We start from the raw sequence: 22,289 nt of genomic DNA, 5'->3' as shown, positions 1-22,289 counted from the left end.
GCTCTAGTGCTGCTGATGGGTATCAGCGGCCAGCCAGGTCCTTTCCAAAGGCTTGGGGGTCCCCGAGTGCAGCTTGCCTGTTGGAGGAGAGGTGATGGGCTCCCTGGGGTGCAGCAGGTATTGCTCTCTCCACTGTGTCCATTGGCACGTGCTGAGTTTTCCCCGTGGTGGAAGCACCAGGAGCTATTTGGGTAGTGTTTAACTCGAAGCCTTGGGCTGATGCTGCTCTTACATCTCAGATACCCCATGTTGAAAGGAGTAGAATACCCACAATGCTGGGGAATGAAGAAGCAGGAGATACGGGTCTGTTTTCTGCTGCATGTTCCCGGGCTGTGGCCGTGGTGCTCAGGACCCTCACCCATGGTTGCGGATGTTGCCAGCAGTGCCTGAGCAGAGCTGGTGCTGAGCTCAGGAAGGAGGAGCAGAGCTCCTCAGTGGGCCAAGCACTGCGGGGCTCATCCAGGCTGGTCTCTAGCCACTGGTCCTGGCTCTGACTGATACTCCTCCGCAGCCGGTAGCACAGGGGGTTAATTACATGGTGTCACACACAAAGGGGGAAGATCTCTCCTAATGTCCTTTATGGGTTCACACTGAAACAGGGGAAGCTCAGGTTGGATATAAGGAAGAACTTCTTCCCTGTGAGGGTGCTGAGGCACTTGCACAGGGTGCCCAGAGAAGCTGTGGCTGCCCCATCCCTGGCAGTGTTCAAGGCCAGGTTGGACACAGGGGCTTGGAGCAACCTGCTCTAGTGGAAGACGTCCCTGCCCGTGGCAGGGGGTTGGAACTGGATGATCTTAAGGTCCTTTCCAACCCAAACCATTCTATGACTCTATGACCTGCTCCCAGCCCGGAGCTGGGTGTGATGAGTCTCCTGCTGCGTGTGGAGAGAGCCCAGATGTATTGCTGGGTGTGAGAGCATCAGGACAAGCCTGGTTGTTCCTCCCAGGGCTGCCGGGCTGCATTTTGGTGTTTGATGGGGTTTCATATCATGCCTGCTCCCAGTGGGAAGGAGTCTCAGGCTGCTTAGTTATTTCCCAGGGGGTAAATAAGCAGCTTGCTAAATGATAATGACTTTCCCTCATTGCTGATGCGTACTTCAATTGACCTGGTCCCTATTTAGATATTTTCCCCCATTTCCCAAGTGCAGCTGGAATGGTTTTATTTCATTTGCATGAATTCTCTATCACATGCAATATAGTTCAAACCATAAGAATGAAGTGCTGGCGAGTTCTCCTAACAGGCAGCAACAGTTTTATTGCAGATGCTGGAGCTGTGATTGAGTGGCGTATGGAGAACAGGACCGAGGACACAGGAGAAGAGGTCTATCAAGCCCTGCTCTTCCCACCGGGGAAGCCCAGTGGATTTTGGGGAAGGATGTGCCATTTCTCTGGTCCCCTGTGATGCCTGCAGCATGGAGGGAAGGTCAGGAGCCTGGTGTTCCTGGTGAAGACGTGCGGCTTGATGCAGAGATAAGGAGTTGTTGCATGTTTCGGGAGGATTTTCTGAAACCCAAAAGGAGAGATGCACATTGCAGCCTTGGAGAAAGGTCTGCTTTGGTTTTTGATAATAAGGGGTGACATGCCAGCTTTATTAACAAGGCACAGAGGGGGGAAAAAAAGGGCTTAAGGGATAACCCTGAAAAAGTGGCGCTAAATGTGTCATTTTTATGAAGCTGATTGCGTGAAGGGTCCCTACATGCTTTGGCAGGAGGTTGCAGCAGGTTTACAATAATTTGTAGGAAGATAGAAGTGTTTTCACCCTGAAGTGAGAAGAAGGACAAAACCCACTGCATTGAGATGCTTTAGACTCGTCTACCAAGGCGGAGGCTGGCGCAGGGATGGATACCTGTCACTTCGGGTCAGCAGAGATGGGTCCAGCTTCCAACAACCACGGACTTTGCTAGGGGCTGATGTGTGGACCATCAAGAGCCTGGACCCGGACACAGCAAGGGAAGCTGGGTTTTCATCTCCACGGAGTTTGGTTTGGGAAGAAACCACATTTGGAATAGCTGAAAAAGAGGGAAGACTGGGAAAGAGACAGCTCCTGGGCATGTCCTGACAGGGACACATCTCACTCTGCCCTGGGGACCGACCCCAGCCAGCATCCTCTATTCTCCATCATCCCACAGCCCTGGCCATGCCCGGAGTCCCACACAGCCCACTGACCTTTGTGCTGGCACCTGCAATAATTCCCTTTAAACCTCCTTTGGATCTTCAGGGGTTTCATTCTGCTTCTAAGGCAGAGAGTGAGCAGTCGTTAGAGCAGCAGCCTGTTGCTAACAGACCTTTTGCTAATGGAGAAGTCATCCCCCTCCCGATATACAGGTCAGGAAGAGTTGTACTGAGGTTTGTACATCCTTTTTTCCCCTAATCTGATGGAATTGGCAATCCTCAACTGAAAGCAACAGCTGGGGGAGGGAAAAAAAAAAGGCAAGTTTAAAATTTCCCTGCTGATTGCTCCATTCTGAGCGTGTCTGTTGTTATATTTGTATTTGTGTTGCTAAGGCAGCAGTTAAAAGCATTTTTCAAATTAGGCCCTGGTAAGCTGTGTGCCGAGCCAGGGCTCTGGCTTTGATGGCATTGACACCATCGTGCCTGTGTCTGGAAAGCAAATCCCGAGCCCAAAGGACAGCAGGGCTTGTCTCCTCTAAGAGAAGTGCAGGCTGAGAGCACAGACTTGATGCTGGGTGCTGTTCCTGATGCATTGAGTGTCAGGGCTGAGGGGCTGATCCTGAACAAGCGTGAGCATCCTTTATGAGCACTGGCAGCGCCGTTTGGGAGGTCCTTGCCATACCCATCTCTGGACATGGAAAGGAGAGGCCGGGCTGGAGGCTGGGCTCCACTTTGATTCCTACAGGAGCGATGCTGAGGAAGTAATGGTTTGTTTGCTTTTGCCAAAATGATGGAGAAGATGAGGGCTGGCCTCTTGATGATGCTTTCTGAAGAGCACGCATTCCTCAGCCTAACCTTTTCCCTCTTTTCTCTGCTTCGACTTTGTTCTTTGGGCCTCATTAAGAGTGGGAGCAGATCCTTTCCCAATTAAAATGTTGACACGTCAGAAGTGTTGACATCTCCTTCCCGTCGCTTTGCCTCTGAAAGTGATTGCGCTGCGCGGGATGAACTGGAATTAAATGAAGTGAGCTTCAACTGAATCATACAAGCTAGAAAGCAGCCCTTTTCCATGAAAAACCTCATTTCTTGTTTATTCTTTTTCTGGTTTGATCCTTTAGCCTGCGTGGAGATAACCTTGATAGGTAATCCCATGGCTGAGGAGAGGTCTCATGAGCACCGTGCTGGTGCGGGCAGGGCAGGCAGCTCTCACCCAGGGTGCAAACCCCCAGCCCATGGAAGCCCGTTTCCCATCCCTGTGGCTGGCTCATTCCTTGGTTTGTCCAAAATCTGGAAGTAATTAGCATTAGTTGTCCTGCTCTTGGTGGTATGGGGGGATTTGGAGCCTGGGAACGGATGCTGGGATCAACCCCACGGGAACCCGTGTGTGGACTTGGAGCTGTGGGTTGCGTTAGTGATGTGGTGTGGAGCATCCCGAGCAGGGGGACACATGGAGCAGGGAATCCGCACGGGAAGGACATTACTCCAGCCAATCAACTGTATTTGCTGTTGGTGAATGATTTCAGTTGAGCCAGGATTTGGTCATCTTTTTTTTGGTCAGAAATCAATAGCAAAGCTCACAATGATGTTGGTCAGAGGGGATTTAGAATGAGCTCTGGATCTGGGCTGCCACAGGATGTGTAATGGCAGCATGTGGGGTGTTTCCTCAGCCTTTGGTGGGGTTTCAGTGGTGCTGGTCAAGCATTCCCTGTGGATGGCCCTGGGTATCCCTTGACCCCTCAACCCTGGTCCATGTGGCATCAGTGCTCTGAGCACTTTAAAGCTCTGTGATGTACCTGTATATATTTGGATTGCTTTCTGGGTCCTCCCTTCTGGTTTTCCCAGGGCTGAGATGCTCACACACATAGGGATGAAGCTGATGGAGGTGGTGGTGGGTGCAGGGGGTCTCAGGCTGCAGTGGGGCTGGGGACACGGGGGACAGAGCCAACTGAGGCTCTGGGTTTGCTGGGGCCATTCCTATGTCCACCAGCACAGTGTGATGGAGGGGGCTCCCCCCCAGGCAGGGATTGCTCCGGCCCCTCCATCGCTCCATCGCTCAGCTGCCCTCAAAGCCCATTTGCAGGGCTGGCATCTCCCATGGGGCTGCTGGGGGGGGACGCTGTGAGCTGGCATCCCTCCCCTTGGGATGGCAGCACCAGGACTGATGGATAAACTCCAGATCAGGCGTTTTCTGTGGCATTCAAAGCCTCGGGCATGGTGTCTTTAAAAACACATGTGTGTGTCTGCTCCCGAGCTCTACCCATCAAAGCCATCCTGCAGGACCACGGCTGCAGGGACCGGTGGCTGTGCAGTAAATCTCCTGCGTGACTCTCCAGCAGTAATTACAGTGTGAAAGTAATAACGGAGCTGTGCCGGCTCCCCCGGCTCACAGCTCCTCGCATGTTTCTCTCTGGGAGGTTCCTGTTTGGTAAATTAGACATTGTGCTCTATTCAGCAAAGGTTACACTTAACCAGCGCTGCCTTTGCTTTATTACCTTGGCAGGGCAGTGTAACCTCTGCTGGGGTACGATTGGATTTCACATTGGGCTCGGCTGCGGCGGCCCCGCTCCCTGCATCCTGCCGTTGTGATTACGTTAGCAGCAGACTCTGCTTGCTTTTATTTATTGAGACATTAAAGATGCATGCATTTATTTTTACCATGTTCATAATTGCCATAAAAACAGGCCATAGTATCCCGGAGCGGCTCTTTGGGAAGGAGAGTGGTTGTGGGGCTGGAATGAGGAGAAGCTGCAGCACAGAAGAGGCAGAACAGGGCTGTGGGGAAGGTCCTGTCCCCAGTTGTGTCCTGTCAGCCCAGAGGAAGGGAGCAGAGGAGACTTTGCCCCTTATGCTGCCCAGGGGGCCTGGTGGGGACAAGGAGCATCCTCTGGTCCAGGGGTGATGCTGGTGGGAACCCAAGTGGGATCCCTGCAGATCTGGGGGCACTTTGGGTGGGTGGATGGATGGATGGATGGATGGATGGATGGATGGATGGATGGATGGATGGATGGACTGGGGTGCCTGACTTGCAGAAAGAGACCTGCATCCTTGTGGGGCCCTGAAACCCAGGAAAGATCCTGGCCAGGACATGCAGATTGCACCACATCCCACCAGATGGCTTCCAGTGTGACTTGTCATGCATCTTCCATCACTTCTGACCATCCATCTCCCATCACCTCCTACCGTGCATCTCCTACCACATCCTACCATGCATATCTTACCATGCATATTCTACCACCTCCTACCATGTGTTTCCCACCTCATCCTACCATGCATCTCCTACCATGCCTCTCCCACCACATCCTACCATGCACCTACCACTGCATCCCGCTGCACAGCTCCCACCATATCCCACCGTCCATCTCCCACCACGTCCCACCCCACAGCTCCCACCATGACCTCCTGAGCGGTAACATCCTCCTCTCTTCCCTACCTTCTCATTGCTTTTTTTGGTTCCTTACCTGCTCTGAGCACCAGAAATCCAGGGCTGTGTAACACGAGGTGAGAAGACAATGCTTCAAGAGCAGAGCGCGTTAGTGGGGTTTGCTTGCAAATGACAGATCCATTGACTGCTCTGCCCTGCTTTCACTCCCCTCCAACTTTTAAGCATGTCACCCATTGTTTGCTCTTTTATTACGAGCAGAGCCCACTGTCTCTGCAAATGAAATGATGTAGAGCAAAGAAAAGTGCCCGCATGAAATTCCCCGGCAGGGGATTACCTTCCTGGCATTTACATATCTATGCAATAAATATTTTAACACGTTAATTATACACTAATAAGAAAAATACCTTTTGAACTTCCAGTGAAATTGACACACACAGAACGGAGTCCATCAGGGAATTAAAAGCAATTAGTTTTGTAACACAGCGTAGTCACGTTGTTTCTTCTGTGCAAATTGGTCTGTGGTCACCAGCCAGACTTTTTGTGTTGGATAGACCCAACAGGGACGGGAGGATTCCGTGCCTGGCTCCTTCCCACTCACTGGACTTGTCCTGTGCCAGGATGCTCCTTCCCTCCCGTGGCTTTGTCCTGCCCCTGCTATTCCCAGTCATGGGGAAACCAGACTTGTAACCATCTCCCTTTTCTTTTCCTCCTTTCCAGACTGAAAACTACTCCTTTGATTCCAACTACGTGAACAGCAGAGCTCATTTAATAAAAAGGTACGTAGGCTTTGCCCAGCCAAATCCTGATTATTCAGTGTTCTTCCTTACTGTGTTATATACCACTTGCCTTTTCTAATATGCAAAACGTTTCCAGAGTAATAATTTGATTTTCAAAACAGTATTTACTTCCTATTAAGTCCCATTGCTCTTGGTTTGCAATGAAGGGAAGTCTTTTTTTTCCATCTCTTTGGCGCTGGGAAGTTGCAGTGAGCGAGGTGGAGTGCTGTTACCCTGACAACTTTCACATTCATAAAGTTTATGCCATTTAAATGCACAGGAATGAAATGATAGATCTGGATCGTGATCTCCCTGCCATGTGAGGTGGGGGAAAAGAGAACCCAGAAATAAAACTCGCCTGGGGGCAGGTAATTGGGTTGGATACGCGCTCGCTGGTTTAGTTTGACCACTGAGGCAAAGCAGCACTTTGCTAGCCTGTTTTCTTCCAGGGGTAAAAAGGAAATCATCAGTTCAGCTGCGACCTGGCAGTTGCCCTTCGGGGAACTTAACCCTTTGGATAAAATCCTGTTATCCTCAGAGTGGCAAAGGAATGTCTCTGGGACGTTAACACCGGGCTGGTCTGGCTGAACCCCACTGTATTGCGTTAAACCAGAGGTGAGCATCCCCCCGCGGGGCAGGCTCTGCCTCTCGCCTCTTCCGAGGCAAGGAAAGGCACTGACACAGCACGATCCATAGTGCTCAGGAGGCGGCTGTGCAGCGCTGGAGGGGCTGTCTGCCTGTGCAGGATGTGGCGCAGGACGTGGCCGGCAGCTCTTTACCCATCTCCATCCCCTCTTCTCCCCAGGGAATGACCGAGGTGTGCAGCCAGCAAGCTGTAGCCATGCCTGTGCCCGGGGGCTCTGCGTAGCAGGGGTGCAACAGAGAGCAGGAGCCATCCCTCAACTGTTGAGATGTGATCCGAGCAGTAAAAATATCCAATTATCTGCCTGGCTGAGACCCCATTTCTTTACATCTTAAAAATACAAGGAGCTGCGAGCTCATTGTTTAAGCAGCCGGGGTTCGGCTAGCGAAAGGCAGGTATATTTGCCTGCGTGGCTCGTGGTGTTTAAGGATGCTAATGTGACTGTGAGAGAGATGGCTCTCCTGCACCACGCCACAGTCCCCAGGCACAGGGGAAAAAAAACCCAAATCTATTAATCTTCCCTCATTCACACCTAAGATAAAGGCAAGCAGCACTCCCGCCTGCCGCAGCAGGGCTTGCTCCCAGGCTGTATTGTTTGGGAAATGCTGCTGATGATGATTCCCCGAGACCTGCCCATCCTTTAGAGAAGTGTCAGCCACGGAAACATGTCGTGTGGCTACTGCATTCCGGTCTGGTTCACTGCGGGGAAGATAAATGCGTTGTAACACGGGTTGCCTGCTCCTGCTGAACAGCAGCTCTGTGTAGGACAGCGTTTCCCCCCTCGCTTTCTACTTTTGTCTTGTATCTTAAGTACAAGGGGTGTTGGGAACGCTGTGCAGGCATCTAAGAACAAGAAATACTGTCTGTAACACACTGTGGCATCATTTTCATCCTTTGCCTTTCTGAAGATGCTGTAGCTCTCCTATCTCTGGTGAGTGAATCTCCTCAAACCCAAGCACTTTAATTAATCTATTTGTACTTTCGCTGTGTTGTCTGCCTGCCTCTCTCGCTCATCCACACGCGCACAAATGAACTGTAGATTTGTAGTGCTTTCTTAACTTAAAAACTCTCTGATGTCGCCTGGAATCAAAGTCAGTGGCTTCAACAGGGTCATCTTTTAGTTAAAAAGTCATGTTTGAGGGTTTCCCAATTTAGATGGGTTTCAGAGCCCCCCTTCCCATGGCTTTGCAAAGCATCAGATGGTAGGTGGTCTGCTTGGTTTCCGTGGAGACGCAAAAGGGCTTTTCAAAGTAATGAAAACCTCCAGCTCTCTGGGGCTTTGAAGCATGGGCCACGTCTTCTCGCTCCGCATCAGCCAGAGAGAAAGTTTGGGACCGTGAGTGCAGGTCTCATAGAATCATAGAACATAGAATGGTCTCGGTTGGAAGGGACCTTAAAGCTCATCCAGTTCCAACCCCCTGCCACAGACAGGGACACCTTCCACTAGAGCAGGTTGCTCCCATGCTGGGGACATCCCTGTCCCTGCAGAGCATGAGGTGGCAGCCGTGCCAGCACCGCAGGTCTCACTGCAGCACTGCAGTGTGATGGGGCCGCCTCGTCCCACCCAGTAAATCACAACCGTGTCTCCCCCAGCAGCTCCACGTTCAAGGACTTGGAGGGGAACAGCCTGAAGGACAGTGGCCACGAGGAGAGCGACCAGACAGACAGCGAGCATGACGTCCAGCGGGGCCTCTACTGCGACACGGCCGTCAACGACGTGCTGAACACCAGCGTCCCCTCCATGGGGTCCCAGGGCCCCGAGCAAGGTGAGTCACTGACTTGTGTCCTGGGGGGCTGCCCAGCACCACCCCGACTCCCCTGTGCCCTGTCGGTGGCGCCGGTGCTGCCTCAGTGGGTGCACATTAGGGATGCTTAATGCTGCCGGGGATAATGCTGAGTGCTGGGTAGATAGAAATTAATCTTCACACCACGCCTGTCAGGTAAGCAAGCAGTTAGGATTATCCTCTGTTTCACAGGCACAAAACCCAAGGCCTTGAGCATCTACCTGACAGTGAGTGGCAGAGTTTGAATTAGGGCTGGAATTGATGGTGCCATGCCCGGGACTGGTGCTCCCCTCTGGAGCTCACACAGTGCACCTTCACCATGCTCTCCACATGCTGTCCAGGCAGCATTTCCTAAAGGTCATCAGAGCATGCAGGCAATTAGGCATCCCATGAGGGATTAGCTCAGGCCGGTGGGTGAGGGTTTGTATGTTCTCTTCTATGAATAGGCAGCGGGGTTTCAGCTCTTTCACATCCCCATGTGTAGGAATGATGCCCTGCTCCAAAACCAGACTGCTATTAGCTTGGGGGAAAGAAGTCAGAGGAGTTGAGCTGAGCCCAAGCCATCATTTGTACTTGGGCATGACTGTCACTTTTAATGCCTGACGGATGCAAACATCCTATGCAAACATCCTGTCTTTTTCAATTAAGGAGCCTGAATGTGGTTTGGTGCTGGGGAGCCTCGGGGCGCTTGGCTATATCTTGAGATAAGCTGTAGCTGAGGCTCAACTGGAAGCCCCACTGCTAAAAGACTTAAGGATATGAAAACAAAATGCTGTGATTATGTACTGGTCTTCAGCTGTTTAATTCAATTCATGGTAAACATCATTAAAAGCCTTTGTTTTGCTGTCATAAGAGAGTCAAATGGGGGAGAGAGAGTTCTTGCCATCTGCGCCACCGAATGTGGTTGTTCCTTCTGGAGGGGAGCTGATCGCTGTATTAATTCTTGATAGAGTCTGTTAAATGGCTGTAGTTAACCCTGTAGGACTCTGTGAGGAGGGGGATGTGGAGGTCACCTACCCCTTCCACACTGCCAGCCACACTAATTGGAGAGGGATGGCATCTGCAGCGATAATGTATTTCCAGACAAGCCTACTGTGGCCAGAGATGAAAAAAATTAAACATTTCTATAAGTGTACAGTGGCAGTTTAATCCTGCGTGTCAGAGAATGCAGGCTGATAGCTATCATTTATTATTCTTCTGCTACAAAGGAACGCTCTTTCGTTCTGATCAGGACAGGGTTTCCTTAGATGCTTTTTGCAGAAAAGGAGGACTGTAAGAGCAGAAATGTTCATAATTGATTCCCGTCCCGTTGAATGGTCTGAGCAGCATCTGTTAATTTTTCTTTTGGTCACATTTCTTGGGCAAATAAAAAGCAGCCCCCAATCTCAACGGGCTGCAGATAGGCTTTTACAGGGATTACATTTGTGATAAGTCTGCGTGCTGGCTCTGTCGTGCGCCAGATAACAATGCAAATAAGTTAAAGAGGATGAGTTGGAGGCAGAGCTCGTCGCAGGAGTCAGATGGAAATATATACAATCCAATCCACTGGAATGTGAACTCCTCATTGCATCTAAAATACCCTCCCAGAATCAGGAGTATTTCTAAAGGCAACCCACGTGTCTGGCTGTGATGGCTGGAGGTTGGTGCTCTTGGCTGTGGTTTATTTTGGGGAGGAAACCTGCATTGCCGTGGGCAGTGTGGGTCCTGTTCTGTACATCCCATGTGGAGGAGCAGGAGGAACTCGCCTGCGAGGTTGTCAGGGTGTTGGTGGAGCAGTGAGAGGAGCAGCAGGCAGGGAGGTTAGCATTTACTGTCATAGAAGCTGAAAAGGAAGGTTAAAGAGAATATTTTCTGAGCTGATTTGTCAAGCAGGAACTGCAGAATATAATCAGGAAAATCAAGATGCTGAGATGATGGTGATAACAGCGGCTCCCGTGTGATTAAAGCGATGATGGTTTGGGCATGGTAATTTATATCCCATTTCGGGTCAGAGTGGCAGGGTGGGGAGGAAACACAAGAAGTTCGGTGCCAAGGATGTGCAGGACCAGTGGGCTGACCACCTCACTGAGCCTGGCAGCTCCTGTCCCCATGCTTTGCCTTCACTCACCATCCCTGCCTGAACCCCATCTCATGTAATCCCATAGAAATGGGGTGGGAGAGTTGTCAGAGTTTGCTCATTGATGTTAATGGTCTCCTGCCTGGGAGCACAGTGAGGTACCCCCATGTCTGGCTCTGCTCTGCTTGGACCTTGGCTTGTAACACCATGAGTCCTTTGTGAGCGGCCAATTCTCAGTCCTCATCCTGATGATTTGGGAACCTTTGCTTGTGGATGGTCCTGGCTCTCCCAAGGGAAATTCTGGTTGGCAGAAATCAGGTGTAGAGGATAACCCCTCTGTGGTGGCACTGAGGGGTTTAGTGTGGGCCTAGTGTGGACTTTGCCTACGGAGAAGCTGGATTTACTGCAGAAAGAGGTAGGCATGGATGGATCCAAGCTCCTTTAGTGTTCTTAAACCAGTGCATCAGCACTACCCTTCACGGCCGTGGTGCCACTCTTGGGTGGGAATGTCACCAGCTGCCAGTCCTGCTGGCAGGAGCCCTCTCTTTCCCTTTGGAAATGACCTAGATTCCCAGAAAAATGGCAAACCACAGCATAGAGGGTGTTGAGCTTTAGTGGATAGCAGCAGGTCATCAGAAATACTGCCTGGAGCTCAGCCACCTCGCGAATTTTGGGAGTAGGACTTCTGCCCAGTCCCTCTTTACCTCAGGATCTTAATTATTGATTATAAATTCATCAGTTGAAAAGATGCCTTTAATTGCTCTAATATGTACCCAATTTGGAGTTCATTATGGCCTGGAATTGTTTTCCTTCCCCTGCTAATTGGCACCAAATGGGATGCTGAGGGAGGCGGGCATGGCGCCACTCCACCTTGTGCCATTGCCTCGCTGCTGTTGTGCTGTTTGTTTGTTTGGGGAGGTGTTAAGCACTACTAGAAGTTTATGTACATCCTGCCCTAATGATGTCCTCAGGTAAACTTCCATAAGGATTGGTTGGAGAAAGGGAGGTTTGCAAGGAGCTCTTAGATCTCAGTGATGTTTTGGATGGGATGGAGAAGTCGGTTGGAGGTTGGGGGTAAATCCTTGGGTTCCCCCGTTGTATCTTGGCCTGTTTCATAGAATCATAGAATAAACCAGGTTGGAAAAGATCTTTAAGATCATCAAGTCCAACCATTCCCAGCACTGCCAAGGCCACCACTAACCCATGGCACTGAGGGCCTCGGCTACACGGTGTGTGAACACTTGCAGGGACGGTGACTCCAGCCCTGCCCTGGGCAGCCTGTTCCAATGCCTGAGCACCCTCTAGGGAAGGAATTGTTCCGCATCTCCATCTAAACCTGCCCTGGTGCAGCTTGAGGCCGTTTCCTCTTGTCCCATCCCTTGTTCCTTGGGAGCAGAGACCAGCCCCCTCCTGGCCCCATCCTCCTGTCAGGCAGTTGGAGAGAGCGATAAGGTCCCCCCTGAGCCTTCTCTTCTCCAGACTAAACCCCCCCAGGTCCCTCAGCCGTTCCTCATCACACTTGTGCTCCAGGCCCTGCACCAGCTCCATCGCCCTGCTCTGGCCCCGCTCCAGCACCTCAATGTCTCTCTTGCAGTGAGGGGCCCAGAACTGACACAGGATTCAAGGTGCAGCCTCACCAGTGCCCAGCGCAGGGGGACAGTCACTGCCCTGGTCCTGCTGCCACACTGGTGCTGAGCCAGGCCAGGATGCTGGTGGCTTCTTGGCTGCCTGGGCACAAGCTGCTCATGTTCAGCTCCGTCACTCGGCACCCTCCAGGTCCTTTTCCATGAGCAGCATTCCAGCCACTCTTCCCTGAGCCTGAGCGTTCCATGGGGTTGTTGTGACCCAAGTGCAGGACCCGGCACTTTGCCCTGTTGAACTGCATTATGGGGTGGGTTTTCTCCATGTCCTGGTGTAACCTTGTCTCAAAAGCAAGCCCTGATTTCCATAAGGAGGTGAGGTGCCAGGCAGGAGACCCACCTCCATGGCCAGTGGAGGGTGATCTGGTGGCCACAGGAGCTTTGCCATCAGGAGTGAAGCTCCTGACATCGGTTCCTCCCGGCATCATGGGGGAATCTCAGCGTGAGATGTTTCCAACCCTGCAGAAGGTGGCGGTGCTTTTCCCGGGAAATGGCAGCGCCGAGCAGATGTTCTGCAGGGTAATTGAAAATTCCATTTTATCAGAAAGCATTTGCTGTCAAAAAGTTTTATCTTTACTTCAACAAAGAGGTTGATTAGATCCCTCAGGACCTGAATTAGCATCTTTGAGGCTAGATACTCTGTTTTGTGATTCAGGTAGTTATTCCTCCCTTGGTTTTGCTCATACTGGGACTTTTTTTTCTCCTTTAAATCCCTTTATCTACTTCCAGACATAGCGTTTGTGCAGCTTTGGCTTGTTTGTGGATGGATACGTGCACCTAGATCTCCTTAAATGTCTTCCATTACCTTTTTCACTTGCTTTGATCCAGAGACATACTTGTACTCTATAGGTCATAGAAGCCCTATGCCAGCATAGACATCAGAAAGGAACTATTTTACATATATTACTATTGCACATACATGTTTTTAATGTTAGAAGCAACAGATTTCAAACTTACCTTAATTCCCAGGGCTAGCGAGTATTTTTGCCATCAGTCGTAGAAGGAAAAGCATCGGCTCAATGAATCATAGACTCATAGAAGCAGTGGTTCACCGCTAAAAATAACATCCAAAAGAAAATAGAAAAATAATAAGCACACACTAATCACAAAAAAGAAATAGTCACCACAGCCATAAAAGAGTGAAAAAGCTTTAAAAATCAAAGTGTGGGGTTTTTTAAGCAACATCAGTAATGTGTCTTTGCAGACAATTGCTTCTAAAAGCATCACTTCCACCTCCCTGGTGCCAGATCAGCAGTAAAGGTTGGCATGTCATCTGGTCAGACCTGACCCTGCATACATTGCCACATCTGAGTAACTTTGCTCACATTGGTGGTTTAGTTGTGCCTGAGCCTCATAAACTCCAGCAAGAGGAAGGCTTCTTTGTATAGAAATGAGTTGTGTTTAAATACTTACGTTAAGTCTCCTTTGTGCTATCACATGGTGTAGGAATAGGCTTGGATGTGAAGGAGAGCCAGGCACAGGATATTCACTGAAACTTTCCTTGCTGGTTGCATCCCAAATTATTCAGATACATCGTCGTTTCAGGGATGAGGCTTTATCTAGAGTATTCCAATTTGTTCTTACGCTCATCTCCACAGGATCTGGGTGCATTTCAGTCGTGAACTGAGAACATGACTAATGGTATTAACTGGAGGCAGACACAGGTATTAGAAACTTGATTTTTTAAAGCTGATTTCCAGCAGTCGTTCTACCTGCAACTCCCTTTTACTCTACAGAAAAGCCTTTCTGTAGAGCTGTATGTACATGAAGACCTAAGTGACATATTCTAAGGCTTTGGAGGCTTGGAAATACAGCTGCATTTCTCTGGAAGTTTCTACAAATTAATAAAAATACCTACTTTCTTATATTCATATATGCAGCACAAGACGAAGTATAACATCCGTATGTGAGTGGCAGCACATCCCTTAAGATGGATAAATGCTGTAAGCTTTCTTTACAGGGCAGTGTCAATTATTACAGCTCTTCTGATTTCTGTATTATTGTGCGGATGGCTCAGCACAACAGCCTTGGTGAGCTCAGTGGTGCTCCTGCAGTGGCCAGCCTGGAGGGAGCAGGCAGCTTCTCACAGTGCTTTGAAACCCCAGAGAAGGATTATTTATGACAAGCGGCTAAGCTGGGCTTCGGGAAGAGGAGTTGGTTGTCTTATGATTCCTATGCTTTTAAATGATGATGTATTGAGCATCTCAGTCGGCTCATGCATGGCTGCGTGGTGGTTACTGATGCTTTTGTACATGCTCTCTCCATCCTCCCCAGCGCCTGCTGTCATTGCCCAATGTAATATCTTTGGTTAAACCAGTGAATGTAGCTGGAAAAACAGCTGTTGAGCACTCAGACTAACAGGTCTCTCTTCAAGATGACCCTTATTGTCGCCCAGTACATGGTGCTTAGCTTCATCTTCAGTGGGTGATCTGGGCAGGCAGAGTTGGGCAGTGGGCCAGGCTTCCTTTGCCACTGTATTGCATTGCAGCAGAGCGGGACCGCAGTCACTTCAGGAGGTTTAATCCATGCACGGACAGATCCCTCCTGTTGCTTCTTCCTTAGGTTCATAGCTCTGTAACATTGAGCTCAGCTTGGAAAAGTCCTTGCTGCAAACTGTTGGTGGGGCAGGGGTGACACTGAAGTCATAGCAGTAAATGAACACCAGGCCCTTTCTGTAATGGCAGAACTAAATAGCAAACAGATGTGTAACCTCCTTTATTTGCTTAAGAAGCATTATCATATATCCCACATTCCTGGCACTCTTTCTTCAGTTTTCAGGTTCCTTCCTTCAAAGCTAATTCTTGCAATGTCTCCATCAGTGAAGTTACTCAGTCCAGGGTCGCAGGAGTTACAACCTTTAGATCCTCAAGTCCTTGCCATCCCAGCACAGAAAACATTCACCAGATGTGAACATTTTGGCAACTCTGTGAGGAAAATTAAAACTTGGATCCATGCCCCGTTGTGTAGGTTTATAATGGATGAATGATACACCCAGAAAGTTGGAGAGTTTCTTGCGGTTTATTGTGCTTTTTAATGAGATTTTGTCAAATTTAGTTACTGCTTACCCAGATTTTTGCTGAGTGAATGGGGAACAATTTATGGGAGATATGAAGAAGTGGTATTTGTGATTAGAGACTTTCAGCTTCTATTTGTGCTTGGGTTTGTTCACTGCTCCTAAACTCCAGCCCGAGCAGAAGGTTTGCAGAGAAGATCCTTGTCAGGGTTCAGCTGAAGGACGGGGTGGTGTTCAGTAACCCTGGCTCTCCCAGAGCATCCTTGTCCAAAACCGCTGCACAGTACTTGGGGTTTCAAGTATTTCTAAGATAAATAAACAGCTCAGTCAAGTTTGCAGTTTCCTTTTCCCTTATAAACAAGCCAAAAAAAAGGCTCACGTGGACTATTTTTTCCGTCCCTTTGCCAGTAACCTCTAAGGAAACCATTAACACTTTGTGTCTCACAGCAGTTAAGACTAGCAAAATGGTCAAGGTAATGGCCATCGTATTTAGCAGTAGGGAAGGTATAGGAATAAAACCAAACCTTCTGCTAACGCAGCAAGGCAGCACTTCCCCATCTCCTCCTGTAATCAATCTACATCGTTAATGACTCTGAAAACAGACTGAACTGCTGGGGCTGGCACCAGGAAACTTGCATTACAAACTAACCATCTCTTATTAACCTTTCGGTGTTTCCTTCACAGCACTAATTAGAGCCAAATAAAAGTAGTGTTTGTGAAACTCGGAAGTCAAAATACAATTTTCAGAGGAAATGTGCTAAACTCCAGAGCTCCTGTTTGCTTGGCCTTTCTTTTTAATTATGATGGAGGATGGCTGTTACTTGTTTAACAGAGGCTTACATGATTAATGCCGCGATGCTACTGTAATTAAAACAGCAAAAAAAAGGAGATGTGATTGGAGCCCGTATAATTTACAGACATCTTGGCATTCCGGTGGCAGAGCAGCTCTAAGTGTTGCAAAGAGGAATCATCTGAATTTATTCTAATTAAAATTGCCAGATTGACTAAACAACAGGTGACTTCTGTAACTCGAGCGACTTGCTCTCGGGGTGAGAAATCATCTGAAATCAGTGAATTAGACAAAGCTGTCTCTTATTCTGCTAAATGGGAAAGTGTGTGTGCTTACCATGGCAACCCGCATCAATTTTGCAGCCGCTGGAAAATACAGGGTCCTTTATTGAAGGAATAATCACCACAAACAGTGCACTGCCCAGGCACGGTGAGCTTCAGAGCAGCCTCTGGGCATGGGTGGTTGCCACCAGCCTATATCCCCTTGCGCTGTGTTGAAACAGTGGGTACGGTGCTGGACCAGCATCTCCATAGGGGTGGTACAAGTTGGGTTCTTGCTTTCCACCCCCCCAAAAGTGGTTCAATTAACTTAGTGCATTAGCGATAACTCATTTGGACCTCGCTTCATTACACTTTCACTCAGCTGTATAGGGCAGGGAACTGCATCTCCCCTGTCTGCACCCATCGGTGCCTATGGGTGAGTGTCTAAACTGCTCCAGTTCCAGCAGAGAACTGCTAATGGGAGACATACCACTGGGTGTGTATGAAGGTTGTTTTACTAAGTGATCTATGTAATAATATATAAGTCAAAACTCTGTAATAATTGGCACCAAACAGCAAAGAGAACTTGAAGCTTTTATCCGTCTTAAGGGAAGTGCTGCCACTCAAAGCTGGGAAGCGCTATGTTTTATTTCTCATACAGCATATATGAATGTTAGAGAACAGGTAGGTTTAAATGGGTCATGGAATTAGGAAGAAGTTTGGCAGCTTTTCCTCGCACAGACACGCAGGTATGAGGTGCAGCAGGCTGGGCTGTGCAGCAGCAGCTGTGCCAGGGCTCGCCTGGGTTTGTGTTGCCCTTGCTCAGTGATTTCCTTTTCCATCCTGCATTTAACCCCTGTGTCTGTTTGGAAAATAGGTTATTTATGGGAAATATATTATAGATATATGCTAGCCACAATGTGTGTAATTACAGTAAATATAATATGGCCCTATTTTCGCTGAGTATCTATAATAGTAATGATCAGCTTCCCTCCTCTCAGCATTAGTGTTTCTATTTTTCAGCAGAAGCCCTTTTTTATTCCATTTTCCTTATTTTCACCCTTTTTCAAGTGTGAAGAACAACTTGCTTTGTGACCAGCTTCATTAGCTACTCGCATGTTGTGTTCCATTACTGATACCCACTGCTGGCTGTGGGTGACAGCACATGGCAGCGGGTGACCAGTGGTCCCCACTGTGTCACGTCACCTTTGGGCAGTGACAGTCACACTTGGGGCAGGGAAGAGGTGTCAGTGTGAGATGGGTTGGGCTCGAGGTCTGGGTGGAGTAAATAGGAGGACATCTGGATATGGATATCCCATACGTGGGATGACTGGTTGTAGTGAAAGCGGAGCTTTATCCTGGATAATTCCTGGGTTAATGTCAGTCCCTGTAGAAAAAGGAGAAAATTGAACCATTAAAAAAAAAAAAAAAAGATGAAAAAACCTCCTCTCTGAATTGAAGCAATAGGAAATGAAAATTGCTGAGATATACTGTCATGTGGGTAGTGGTGCTACCAACCTTGTGCTGCAGTAATTACCTCTATGCATGCAATTTGTGCTCGGCTACGACTGATTTCCCACATCATCCGGTGCCCAGGCTATATTCAATCAGTCCCAGCTGGAGAAAACTATCTTGGATCATTTGGTGAGATGTCACCACAGATGCTACCTTGCGGAAGCACTGGGGAGCTGCACACCGCAAAGCCACCCTGACACGTAGATGGAGGTGTGGGGACAGGAACAGGATGTTCCCTGGGGCAGGGCTGGCTGCGAGGTGAGGGGTGTTTGGTTCCATGGGGTGCTGAGCATCTGCTTCTGGCCCTTTCTAGGGGCAAGACTTGTGTGTGATGGAGAGAGTAGGTTTGATGGTTGGTTTTGGAGACCCCCCCTACAGTCCTGATCCAGCTCTGGGGCAACAGCACAAGAGGGACGTGGAGCTGCTGGAGCGAGGCCAGAGGAGGCCCCGGAGCTGCTGCGAGGGCTGGAGCAGCTCTGCTCTGGAGCCAGGCTGAGAGAGCTGGGCTGGGGCAGCCTGGAGAAGAGAAGGCTCCTGAAGGGGAGACCTTAGAGCAGCTCCAGTGCCTAAAGGGGCTCCAGGAAACCTGGAGAGGGGCTTTGGACAAGGGCCTGTAGGGACAGGACAAGGGGAACGGCTTTAACCTGCCAGAGGGGAGACTGAGATGAGCTCTGAGGCAGAAGCTCTTCCCTGTGAGGGTGCTGAGGCGCTGGCACAGACTTTTCCCAGAGAAGCTGTGGCTGCCCCATCCCTGGCAGTGTTCAAGGCCAGGTTGGACACAGGGGCTTGGAGCAACCTGCTCTAGTGGAAGGTGTCCCTGCCCGTGGCAGGGGGTTGGGACTGGATGAGCTTTAAGGTCCCTTCTCAAACTATTCTGATTCATTCTATGAAGGTTGGTGTTGGGCGCTTGATTCCCTCTGCTTTGGAAGTGTCGGTTTCCTTGTGGAGTCGAGGCAGGAGGGTGGCTGGTGCGAGGGGAGCAGACGGTGCTGCCTCATCTGCTCGGGCACGTTCTCAGCCAGCTGGTTTAGCAGCCAAACCGCTCCTCAGCCAGGCGAGGAGGAATGGCTTTTCTCAACTCAGCTAACTGTGCTTCTGGATTTGATACAGCTCAGTGAGGAGGTATAAAGGGGCAGCTTCTGTTCGGGGAAAGGAATTGAGCTAGAAACCTGAAGTCAAATCTGTGCATAGTAGTAATTCAGGAAAGCTTAGAGAGCCAGATGTGTGTTTGGGAGTGGTAGGTGCATTAGTGATAGGCATACATACCTTTGGGAGAGTCTGGCACACTCAGGTGGGTCCCTGGGTGGGCACTATGTGTATATACCATACATACATACAGGTCTTTGTTCTGGTTTTCACTGTCTGTGTTTACCAGCTGAGCTATTCGTGCTGCTGCCATCGCTGCTCACCAACACGGTTCAACAGGAGCCGTGTCTTCCCAAGGCTCCCAGAAGCCATCCCTGGAGCATGGGGCTGCGTCTGCCTTTCAGCACTTGCCCATTGACTTCCATGTCCTGCATCTGTTGTGACAGGCGGTGCTTTTGCAGCCGCTCTCTGATTAGTTTTGGTCCCTCGGATGCATTGATTTACAGATCATTCCTCTGCAATAGAGCTTCTCTCGATGACAGTCCATGAGGCACATGATAACTCAGCAGCCTAAATTATTCAGGCAAATTGAATGTGTTTGGCTTGTTCCAAACTTCTGTTTCCTTTCAGTGCTGTCAGGAGAACAGGTAGCTGGGATGCTTGTATCCAACTCATCTGAGCGCCAGGGAGACACAAACAGCTCAAGTATAACCCATGTTTTGCCTTGTTTGTCACTTACTTCCACCTTCAGCTCTGCTTTGACTGGGCACTTCCGAGCCTCATAAAGATGTTGATCTTGCCTCTAGGGTTGCTCTTGTCTGGTAAGCTGCTGGGCTCTGGGAAGTTGCTTCATTTTGCAATGGAAAGGCCCTTGTAAAATCCAAAGAAATCCTTGTATCTGTTCCACCCTTCAGCTGCACGTCCTTTTGTGAAAAGATATTCACTCATGCAAATATTTCGACCCATTAGGATCCAGGAACCTCACACTGATGAAGATAAGTAAGTAAAATGAACAGTTCCACCTGCAATTTCCTCATTGTCAGGCTTCCTCCACTGTTACTGGGTAGATATGTCCCATTAATTCAATATATAAAGCCCCTCAAGCCCTAGACTGGGTAGACGTGTCTGCAGGGACCACCGAGCTAGGGCAGGCAGGCAGAGAAGAGATGCTTTGTCAGTGCACAAATGTCCCTTTGCTTTCTGGAGGCTGTTGTCTGTCAGGAGCTTCTGGGTATAGCTGAAGGCATTGGCTTTCTCTCTCCAAACACATGTCTGGAGATTTAAGACCTGAGTCAAAGCCTTTTGAATCCAGCAGGACTCTTTCAGCTGGGATCATTGGGCTTGTAATAGGACCCAAGAGAGATGGCATCCTCAGGGGATCTGCTCTGAACTTTGCTTGAGACATCGGTCATCTGAGCCTGTGTTCAGAACTGAACTTAAGGAGACAATATCTGCTGCTGAGCATCTCTTTAATTCAAAAGCAGGCAGAAGATGCTGGAGAATGGAGGTTTGCCTCGGAAAATTCTAGCTGCAAATGAGACACATGATTTTAGGAATTAGAATAATTACCCCCTGGAACAGGTACCCAAGGGATGTGATATATTCTGTATCGCTTTAGAGTCTTTAAATCACATTTGCATGTGTTTCCTAAAAGCGTGCCTAGTCACTCAAAGTGAAGGGCTGTGCTTGAGAAGCACAGCGTGACAAAGCTGAGCATCCCCTGGTTTGCAAGGAGGCACAGCAGGGAGTCACCGTGGTCCTACATGGATTGAGCTCTGCACGTCCCTGGAGGAGTGGGTTTTGGCATATCCTCCATGAAGGAGAAGAACTCACAACCATCCCCTTGGGCAGTGCTGGGATGTGGAGGATCGAGCAAGTAACCACACTAGGGATGATTCAGGAATGAACTCCCCCAGTCAAAATGTGCCTTCTCTTTCTGCACACACACAGCCCCATCCTCGCTGAATCAGACATCCCCAGGGCCTGAGCAATCCTGGCTGTGTTAGTGTTTCCAGGACCTTCCCTCCCGCCGCTCCCTAAATGATGAGAGTGTTTTTGCAAACCTCATTTCCTGGCCTTTCCCTTTTATCTCTCCAAACAGCAAGTGAACAAGCAGCCCTTTAGTTTTCAGTTACTGCTTTTGCACCCAGTGAGCTATCAAGAGGCTGTTGACGATGACTTTTTCTCTTTTCCATGCTCCTGCCTGCAGGATTTGGGGAGATAATTCGTTTGGTCCTGGTGCTTTGTCAACTTTCAGCAGTTGTAATTGCCTAATGATCAGTGCTGATGCTGTTGTTAAGCCTGTTAAAACTTTGTCCTGCTGAACAGCCAGACTGTGGCTGTCTCATCATGTTCTGCTTGCTATGTCAACTGGGGATGCCTTTGGTGCCCAGCCCCAGCTTTGCTTGCTGCTTCCCACCCCAGCTCAGCTGCTGCTGAGGGCGATGGATGCTGCAGGGCGCTACCCACACTGTGGAACCATGCCCAGGGCTACAAATAACTAAAGAATAACCCCACAGAGAGACAGATGCTTTCCAGGATGAGTCTCCTCTCGCCTGCCATGATGCCTGTGCTGGCCCTGAGGAGCCTGGTGCTGGGTGCTGAAGCTGGTCCATCACCCCGAGCCCTGGTGGGGTGGGTGAGAGGAGCTCTCTGGAGGAGGTTGTCCCTGGTAGGGCATTGCTGTGTAGCAACCTGCATGGCATTTTTGCTCTTCCATCTCTTGGGTGCCTTTTCCACCTTTATTATATCCTTTTTAGAACCACAATTCATGCTATCACCTCCTTTGCTATGCATCCGAGGTGCCCACCTGGCTGGTGCCATCTCTTGAAGACCCCGTCGCTCATCCTCACTTCTTCCAAGGCTGTTTCTTACTTAATGGCACACGCTGAACAGTAGTGCATTACCATCCCTTTTCCAAGAACAGTCTCCATCCACTCTTCTCTTGTCCCCCAGTGCCTCATCCAATTTAATTAATTATAGTTAGTATATTACGCATCCTGTCAAAGTTTTTCCTTCCCGAGGTTTAATGGTTTTTTAATTCTAATGCATGCTGCATGTGTAAGTGTTTCAGAAGCGAGGCGAGCGTGCAGTGGCAAAGGCAGCATTACATCTGTGTGCTGCAGACAGTGAGGGTGGGTGCCTTGAGAGAGGCTCCAGCAGAATTACTGCAGGACCACGCTGCCTGCCTCTCATTGCATCCCCTTCTTGTGCTCAGGACACGGGAACCAGGC

General features: G+C 49.5%; 1 protein-coding gene across 2 annotated transcripts in view; it reads left to right on the top strand.

Annotated features, from left to right (window-relative positions):
• The window catches only part of PCDH19 (protocadherin 19), a 59,628-nt gene that overhangs the window by 22,314 nt on the left and 15,025 nt on the right, over positions 1–22,289 (top strand). Inside the window, exons 3-4 of one of the 2 annotated variants that reach the window (XM_030498208.1) lie at positions 6,211–6,269; positions 8,509–8,678. In XM_030498208.1, coding sequence (XP_030354068.1) covers positions 6,211–6,269; positions 8,509–8,678 — 229 coding nt within the window. Of the gene's footprint in view, positions 1–6,210; positions 6,270–8,505; positions 8,679–22,289 lie in introns of both variants that reach the window. The other variant, XM_030498207.1, reaches the window with a different exon arrangement.

Source organism: Strigops habroptila, chromosome 9 (genome assembly GCF_004027225.2).
Source record: "Strigops habroptila isolate Jane chromosome 9, bStrHab1.2.pri, whole genome shotgun sequence".
Classification (NCBI taxonomy): Eukaryota; Metazoa; Chordata; class Aves; order Psittaciformes; family Psittacidae; genus Strigops; species Strigops habroptila.
Note: the sequence above shows the minus strand (reverse complement) of the source record. Positions and strands in the feature narration are given on the sequence as shown.